This window comes from Cariama cristata, unplaced genomic scaffold (genome assembly GCF_000690535.1).
Source record: "Cariama cristata isolate BGI_N322 unplaced genomic scaffold, ASM69053v1 scaffold40447, whole genome shotgun sequence".
In the NCBI taxonomy this organism is placed as follows: domain Eukaryota; kingdom Metazoa; phylum Chordata; class Aves; order Cariamiformes; family Cariamidae; genus Cariama; species Cariama cristata.
Genome location: NW_009627918.1, coordinates 1 through 9,241, shown reverse-complemented (window position 1 = coordinate 9,241; position 9,241 = coordinate 1). Strand labels below are relative to the sequence as shown.

Below are 9,241 nucleotides of genomic sequence, written 5' to 3'. Positions count from 1 at the left end.
TGGAAAGCTCCATACCTGAAGACAGAAAGCTCCTGTCTTAGCATTGACTCACAGCTGCTGCTGCCAGCAATTCCCCCGTCCCACGCCTGGCATTTCTCACTGCCCTGCATCACCCTTGGCTCCACCACCAGGCAGGACCTGTTCTCACTGCACAAAGGGCTCCACAACCCCACGTGTGTGACATCAGTGGAGGCACCTGACTCATGCAAGGGCATCGGCAGCGTCACCGCTACCTTCGCAAGCAAAGACGAGGGGACGGGAGTGCACCGGGAAGAGGTTGACAGATGCACGTACCTGCCTGCTCTTCTTGACCCAGTTGCTGTCTCTCCAGTACTGCTTTCATGCCTGGACGTGCCTGCCAGTCAAAATGGATTAGCTAGGGGATTAAACCTCATGTATAGGCGTCTGTTAACCAAGAGCAAGGCATGAGAAGCCATCCCTCCCTGCGGACCAGCAGCTCCAGAGCATCAGCCAGCTCTGCTCGCAGTCCCCTGGGTGGTGGGCAGCCAAACCAGGGGGCACAGCACCCCGTAGGCTGGATTCACCAGGCAAAGTCCACAGAGGGCAACAAACAACTGACCCACCATCTGCCCTTTGGGCAGTCTCCATTTCAAGGCACCAGGTCCTGCCTGTGCTTTCAGGACGACAGATGAAACTTGAGAGGTGGTTATGGCTCCCATCCCACAGAACAGTCCCACCCTTTGGATGCAAAGGCATCCAGCTTCTCACAACACAGAGGAGAGGAACAGAAGGTGAGGTTGAGCACAGCCAAGTTTGCTTCTACAGAAGGATATGGACAATGACACCTGGGGTCAAAAAAGCAGGCAGAAACCCCTATAGAGCAGTGGGGTCCTATGAGAGGTGCTGTAGGACACTAGAGCACCTTCCCCAGCTGAAGAGTAACTTTCTGGAGACACCTGGGCTGATTGTGCATCTCCAGCTCCATGCATCGCCAAACTCATGGGAAACCACAAGCTTTATCCCATCTTTCCAGGTTGTCCCATCTCTCCAGGGCTCAGCTTGTGCTTTAGTGTCTTTTGTTCCTTCTTCCTGTAACTCTGTTCGAGCAGAAAGCTGAGCTAGAGATCTCCAGAGGCCACTTGGCATCCACTCCAGCCACAACCACACTCTGCAGCAGATCCCCCACAACTCCTGAAGCCCACACTTGCATCTCCCAGGATGTAACATACATCTCAGCGCACCAGGTGCCTTCACAGCAACTGAGGTGACACTAAACCATGCAGCAGGCTGAGCTCAGACACAACAGGACAGAAACACACATTTCCTCTAACCCTGAACTCCAAATCCTCAAGGGAGAGCTACAGAGTGCTTTTAAGATGAGCCCAGAAACCTATTCATAGCTCTACTTGACACCAAAGTTATGGATAACTCAATGACTTGTGGTGGTACATCATGCCTCCTGTTCCCTCACCAGGCTTCTGCATGCTCCACAGCCTAAAAGTACTCAACCCATCTCATCAGACACAGTTTCCCCTGATAATTGCACAATTTCAGCTCACACACTTGAAGAAAAAACCCCACACTCTAAGGTCCTACCTATAGTCACCAATCTTTCTGCCCTAGATACTTGCCACTTTGTTCCAGGCTTCAAAAAAACAAACCAAATTTGTATATCAGAAAGCATTTATTTTTCCCAACTGTACTAGCTTATTCAAAGCCACCTCCTCCAGCACCTCCAGACCTCACCGCATTCAAGTCCTTGGACCGTCACGCCTGCAGTGCCAACTGGCACAGGACAACACCGGTGATGACCCCGGCCCAAGACCCCTGTCCGTCCCATCACCCATTAAGTTACACCCATTTCCTGAAGCGTTAAGTCAGACTGTTTTGAGTAACCCTCGCTATTTCATTTATCTTGCCCCAGAGAGAAAACGAGGCAGGGGTAGTATCAGAGAGCAGTCAGAGCAGGGATAAGGAATGACTGAGTGCTTCTGGCTTTGGGGTAAGTGGGGAATCCTAAAGGTGGAGGGGGTGAATGATACCTACAGTCCAGGGCAGAAGCACAGCAAAGTTCAAGATGCACAACTAAAACCAATCAAGACAACATGCTTAATTACTCTCCAGAACCAGGAGCCAAGTACTGCTGTAGGATGCTGTGGGGACCAAGTACACCAAGTTGAAGAGAGACAGCCAGCCTCTGACTCCTTCCCTGTGGAGAAGAAACGGTACCAGAAAGGGGGGGCTCTGGCTCCAGGGGGTTTCAGGATGCAGCTGAACAAAACCACACCACCCAGATTTGGTGCTGAGACAGACTTTATTGCATTTAAATAAAGGTCCACACAAGCACACCCCAATCTGCTCCGTAACTTCAAACAGCTACAGCCATAGCCAAGGGAAGCACCACTCCACAGTGGCCAACCTCTCATTCTGTTCCAGCCTCACACCAAAACAGAATATGTTCCCATCCGCACTAGCACTGGTAGCTCAGGTATTTGCAGGAGGGCTGAGCTGAGACATGCTGCTCATCCCAAACTCAAGACCAAGCTGTTTCTACCGCAGACGACACCATGCCAGCAGTACCCCTCTACTTCGCAAAGATGCTTAAAAGCAATGGAAGGTGGGAAGAAGGAAAAAAAACCCACACATTTACAGTATGTGTCCCTACAAGCCAACTCAATGAAGAGCCTCTGCAGAGCCTGGATTCTGTGGATGCCAGCTCTGTGCTTCTGCAGTTTCCTACACAGACCCCCCGAGCCAGCCCCCCCTGGGGCAGCCACACCACCCCAGCTCCGGAAGCCTCCACCGCAGCCAGGCTGGTGCAGGGCTGGGCAGTACAGCCTCCCTCCTAAGCCTCACCTGCCCCTCGCCAGTCCGCAGGGAAGTGCCTGGGCACCCCATAATACTCCCTTACTAGGGAGCATTAAATCAGTAATTATGTGACACGTCAGGGTGAGCAAGCACCAGAGACATCTGCATCTCCCAAGCGCTGCAGGCTGGGCGATCGTCTCAGAGAACCCACAGGTGCTCAACACCCAAAACCAAACTGAAGTCTTCAGAAGTCACTCGTGTCTTCATTAACTAGAAGTAACAAGAGAAGTAAGCCCAAAGAGGTGGTTAACAGCTCTCCTGTGGCAGGAAAGAAGAAACCACACACTTCCCAGGTATGCACAGGCTTATCGTGCAAGGCAACAACCCAAACTTCCCTTCCAGCCCTCTGACTCAAAACCAGTCGGTTACTGCAGTAAAAACACCACTGCCGCAAGGACAAGTCAGTTCCAGTCATTTATTCATTGCAGCATTTGAAGCACACCAGGTACTTGGTGAAGCTCCCTAGATAGACCACAGGAAGAATACTTGGTACAGTAGAGTGATATAAAAAGAGAATGTTAAATAGATAAGACAACAAGGTAACCTCTCATTCTTGCTACAAACAAGCAGACTAGCCCTGAGCCCAGGTTAACATCAACGGCTTCGGTCTTTCCAGCCAGTTGTGGTTAGAACCTTTATGGCCCCATACCGAGAGGACAGCAAAGCACCTGTCCTCACAGTTCAGGCAAGGGGTGTGCTTCTCAAGCCAGCTCTTCAGGAGCTTGGCTTCAGCTGCTACGCAGAGCCGGACTTCCAGTGAGGTTCAGTCTTGTTGAGCACACCTGGAAAGTCAGCCACAGCTTTGATGTACAAGTGTAAGAGCAGCTCTTCTGAAGATGGAGCCTTCAAGTACTTCAGGATGAGCCACAGGTAATGCATCCGAGCCACCGAGAAAGACTGGTAAAGCCAAGATGCAGGGCAGCACCCTACTAAGCCGCACTAAGCCAGATTTAAACCCCATGTTTTGAGGTTGTTCCTGAACTGTGCACAGTTCAGTCATGCTTTTGTGAGACACTGTTTTGTAACTGTAAGACCTTCTCCACCCACACCAGGTCTCCAGCTTTATGCCAGAAAAAAAGACTCACATCCCAAAAAGACTAAGTATTTCTCGTCAGTTTTCACATTTCCATTTTCAGGAACTGCTCACCTTCTGTCAAGGAGGAAGATGGGGTCTGAAGCCGTATGCCTGCAGAACGGCAGGCAACACAAGCAGCACCAGAATGAAGAAAGCTTATGTTACTGATACTAGGCTGTTATTCCACCGAGACTGGCTTTACTTAATCTAGGAGATCACTGTATCTCTCTAGAGCCTCCTTCTCCAGTTCCAACAGCTTTTGGTAAAGTTTCTCAGCAGTTTCTTCATCCACATCAATCTGGAAGACAGTAAGAACAGCACTGTGAGGCCATCACCTTGGTGGCAGCCAGCACAGATCCTCAAGGCAGCTCTAGGGATAGGCAAGGTGTATCACCAGAGCTTCTACACTCAGAGAGACAATTAAAGGCATCTATCACCAGGGCACAAGCCAGAACATATTTTGGGGAAGCATCATTACACACTCATCCTGTTCTAGCCAACATCCTCACTGTTTTCCAGACTCCAGCCTGAGCCAGGAGTTACTCTAGGAAACCTTGCAGATAACCCCACATCCCTCCTTGCTCCTCAGCATTCAACACGCATCTTGCCTCCACTTCAGCCACAGGACACCCTTGGCACTAACCCTTCCAGGCAAGGTAGACAGCAGACTCCTAGCCAAGTCCCCCGCTGCCGCTCCATTTACCTTTCTGGGCTCCACATAGCTCTTCCCCAGTCCAGAAGTACAGCTGTGGTATTTGACAAGCGCATCCAGGCACTCTGGCTTCTGTTTGAAGAGCCACACCTAGGAAGAACAGCACAAACATGTACGAGTAGCGCACAGTCCCAACCAAGCCTGCAGTCAAGGACCCAACTGCCAACAGACACATGAGAACACATCACAGGTGCTTTCACCAAATAGGGGAAAACTTGATATCTAGAAAAGTTCTGAGCTAGTTCCCCTCAGCTGTGACCTACCTGAGCCAATGCTAAACCATGTTTGAGTCCCAGTGCTAAACCACTAAAGCAGTTCAACATGGCTAAACTTGCTCACTACCATGCTTGAGACACATCGTGCCCTGCCTTACCCACCTCCGTCCCCTATGCCTGCACGTCTAGGGCTGACTGACTGTCAACATGGAGAACAGCATTCTCCTCAACCGAGATAGAAGGAATAGTGTTTTTCGAAAATCATTTATTTTATGGGTGCCTGATGAAGGTCATAAAGCATCACCTGGCAGATCAGCCCTGGTCACAGCTGGGCCCCCACTGTTCAGGGGTGAAACACAGCACCCACCCACCCAGCTGAGAGGCTCTTTGTCCAAGCCAGCAGACCCTGGAAAAGCTACCCAGAAGGAAGGAATATTAAAAACAAGTTGTGAACTACTTACATGAGCTTCTGCTCCATTATACGGTGTCAGAGTATAAGTTTTAGCAAAAAAACGGATCTGAGGGGAAGAAAAGTATATTACAGAATCTGTATTGTGGCCCAAGGTTTCTTTGGAAGGTCCTCCACAGCCTCGCCACACCAGATAATCTACCATGGGTAGAAGCGCTTCTCAAAGTTAACTATAGGTAACACCGCACACTTATGACTAAAGCATCCTTTTACCATCACAAACTATTTTCTGGAGCCACCCGCCAGTTCAACAAGCCTTGTTCCACGCTCTCACACAGGGCTCACCCCCAAAGCCAGAGGCAATGACCCACACATATGCCTTGCAGGCACCTCTTCTGGAATGGTCTCCAGAGCATATATAGCAGGAGGCAGAGAGGACCCGCAGTACTGCCGGCGTTGAGGACAATCGAGAAGGCATCGCCTCTCCACTGCCCGGGGAAATGTGATCTGTCAGGATCAGCCGCTGCCAGCTGGGGCAGCTTCGGCAGGAAGGCCAATCTTGCAGCAAAGGCATCAAGGCTCAGAGCAGCCTTCAGGGACAGAACTGTAGCGAACCTGAAAAGCTGAAGCCCAGAGGAAGAAAGGCAAGGAAAGTTTTGGGGAAGTAGGGGTAGAGACAATAGAGAGCAGGAGACTTTGCTTTCCAGAGGGATGGAAAGAAGAGAGCAGGATGCACTGCCTTCTAAGGGACAGAAAGGATGATAGGTTTTCACAAGCCCACACACAACAGGCTGCCAAACCTTCCAAGGGGAGTCTTGACTAACACGGCTATGGCTGAAGGGCTGAACCCTGCCTCTCCAGGTACAGTGCCGGCCAGCACCGAATCTCCAGACTCAGCCTGGAAATTGGGGCCCCAAGGTCCCAAAGGGAAGGTTTGTGGAGGGGCCTGCTTGCCCAGTCCAACAGAAGGAAGAGCGATATAGCAGCATGGGTAGCAAGGAGCCAGAGGCATGCTGCACATCACTTGCGGTGAAGTACACTGCAGCAGGGCTACCTTAACCCAAAACCATCCAGGAGATCCACTTACCAACCACATGATGGGCATCAGCAGCTTCCACAGGAAAACTGGCAAAATTCTGTAGGTCATGTTAGTCATAACGAGACCAGGACACACAACGCTGGAATACAGACCCTGCAGAGAAGAAACCGAGTCAGTGTGCAATTACACAACAGTTGGTTTAAGAACGGACCATACTTCTTCCCTCCTAGTACTTCTCAGTGAGAAAATGAAGGCGAGTATAGAGACCAGTTAAAAGTAGATACTCTCCTCTCTAGAGTCAGAGAGTGATTAGGTGTAATGCTTTTCAAGAGGTTCAAATTGGAGAAGTTCATGTTAAATCTGCGCCCACTGCAAGCCCATGAAACAGAAGGCACAGCCCCCCCCCACATCACAACCTCACGCTGCAGTCTCCATGCAGCTCAGCAGCGGCCATCCCACAAGTTACAGCCCGCTCCGACCAAAGGCTGCCTCACCTTTAAGAGATACCAGTTCAGCCTTCTAGGATGAAAACATTTTCTCCTGAATTATTTCAAAAGAGTGCAACCACTATCACTAGCCTAGGGCTGTGGCTTGGCAACAAAACCTGGCAATGCCCCCCAACAGGGAAGGCGGGTTGCTCATACACCTTAGTATGACAAACTTGAACAGCCGCACGGAGCCATCAGGACAGACAGCAGAGCCCACACCTCGAGTGTTCGCAGGCAAAGCTGCCAGAGCAGCCCTGTTCCGATAGGCAGGGACACCTGAAAACAGACGGAGCTTCTTTGCTCTTTAAGACCAATTCTTTGGTCTAAAGAGACAGCTAGAGCTTGCAAGGCAGGGACTGCTCCTAAAATCTTCTGCTTTCAGAATTTTTTTTTCCTGACAAGAACCCCAGAATCCATCCCTCTGGCAGGTTCTCCACCACCCACACCACCAGTTCAGCCTCGGCCGTGTTTAGCTCTTACATGCGCATTCAGGAACATATCAGATTGCTATGAATGAACGCAACTAGGTAACAACAATGTAATGATAATTGTAAGTAGTTGAAGCTCATTAGATTTCTTCAGACATACAAACGCCATCATCACCTGCTTATTAAATTTCCTGTTCAGAACCACACTTGTGAGGTCAGTAGCATATTTGGAGGAACTGTATGATTCTCGCCCCTTGGCATGCTGATAGTCAGAGAGGCTGAAGGCAGACTCCCTGGCATTGCTGGAAGAGGTCCAGATGAGTCGCGAGGGCTTTTCGTTACCGCAGAGTAGAGACTCAAGTTGACGAACCTGCAAAAGAATTGTTAGCTCGTTCAACACAGTAATTTTCAAGTCCTATGGTATAGCTTTACAGTTCTTAAAAGCTGCCAGCTTTCTTGGCCTGTCTTCACTAGGCTACCCGCCGCTCAGGTATGACTTCAGCCCAAGGTCCACCAGGAGCATTTACAAGCAGCTGCCATTCTCTTGCACAGCTCAGTTGAGAACCTCAGAGTTTAATACAGCCAAGCCTTGGTATTCACCCTGGACACAGAGAACTACATATGGTTTACCTCTGCCCACTGGCTAACCAGAGTAACCTCAAAATTACATTAACCTTTGCAACAACTATCATCATTTACTGCTATTTAAACAAAGCCCAAGACCTTTGCCCTAACATCCCTTATCTGTCCGGCTACAGCCTGCATCAGCATCCGAACTGGTAAGACAGAACTAACTCATCAGTACCACCTGTACCCACCCCTACCCACATCAACCACCAGACTGAGGGCTTGATCTTCATGCACAGCCTCACCAGAATAAAGTGTCCAAAGAGGTTGGTAGCAAACACCTCCTGAAGTCCATCTCCATTCAGCCTGTCCGTCTGCGTCATTAGGCCTTCCGCAGTGGTCAGCATGTGAAGCACCTTCCTGGAAGCCAAGGACAGGAGTTAGAGAGGAATGCTGCAGGGAGGCATCTACTCCTCCCCTGCTTCAGTCCTTCACAAGAACCCCCCACCTCACAGGCTCCAGACAGACTCTCTAGTTTCACCTCCAAGGGCTCTTATTAACCCATGAAAAAAAATGGCTGGAAAAAGTTTACAGAGTATCTCAGCCCCTTTATTTGCCAGTGCCTCAATATTGGCTAGATCAGAGAAGACGTGTCCCTTCCTTCACTTCACCACAGTAAAGTACCATTAAAAAAAAGTCTTGCTCTTCCATTTCACATTTGGAGAATAAAGTGTGAAACTAAGCCCTAGGGCCAAGCCTAATGCAGATAAGGAAAGCAGTCCAGTATCTATGTTCAGCACCACAAGCACTGCAGTAGACTCAATGCAAGCCACTTTGCTCCCTAACTCAACTTGCCCACATTGCTTATAGAATAGTGACACTTACAGAATAGGTATCAACTATTACCTTCACAACATACTGTGATCCACAGCTGAGAACAACTACAAAAGCCTCCAACAGAGCCACCACAAGCAAACCACCTCCCCAACAACACACCAGTGCTTTTCACCCAGCCCCCGGTGCTAAGCACCACAGGCTTTGGATGAACCCTTGCCCTACCCGGGCACACAGCGGGCCCCACACCAGGGATCAGAAGCAGCACAGGGTGCCTCAGCACACCTCAGCACTTCACCCAGCTCCCAAGCCCACCCCACACAAGGCCAGGCAGCCCTCAGGGATGTGCTCCGTGTCACACGGGGGGATGGGGATAGGGTCTTCAGCCACGGACACAAGGGCATGCCTTGGCCATGAAGATGCTGCCAGCACCCCATGCTCCCTGCAAGCCACGGACCAGCCCCACCAACATCTCCTACCTGGTGAGGAGACCATGCCAGAGTGCCTTGAAGTTCACGTGTGGGTTGGGCATGATCCCAGCGTTAAGGTAGACAAAGTCCAGGTGCTGGAACCTGCGTGGGGAAGAGCACAGGGGTGAGGGGTGGAGGGTGGACAGGGGGGGTCTGGTGGGGTGGAGGACGGAGA

The 9,241-nt window shown here is 50.5% G+C and overlaps 1 protein-coding gene across 1 annotated transcript; it reads right to left on the bottom strand.

The window, feature by feature from the left end:
- Nucleotides 1-4,012: 4,012 nt before the first annotated feature.
- HSD17B7 (hydroxysteroid (17-beta) dehydrogenase 7) lies at nt 4,013-9,168 on the bottom strand (the record flags this gene model as incomplete). The annotated part of the gene is made up of 7 exons (XM_009704591.1): nt 4,013-4,202; nt 4,608-4,706; nt 5,293-5,349; nt 6,328-6,432; nt 7,371-7,565; nt 8,068-8,182; nt 9,076-9,168. Coding segments are annotated over 7 exons (760 nt in total), but the record flags the coding sequence as incomplete, so codon positions are not given.
- Between the last annotated feature and the right edge of the window lie 73 nt (nt 9,169-9,241).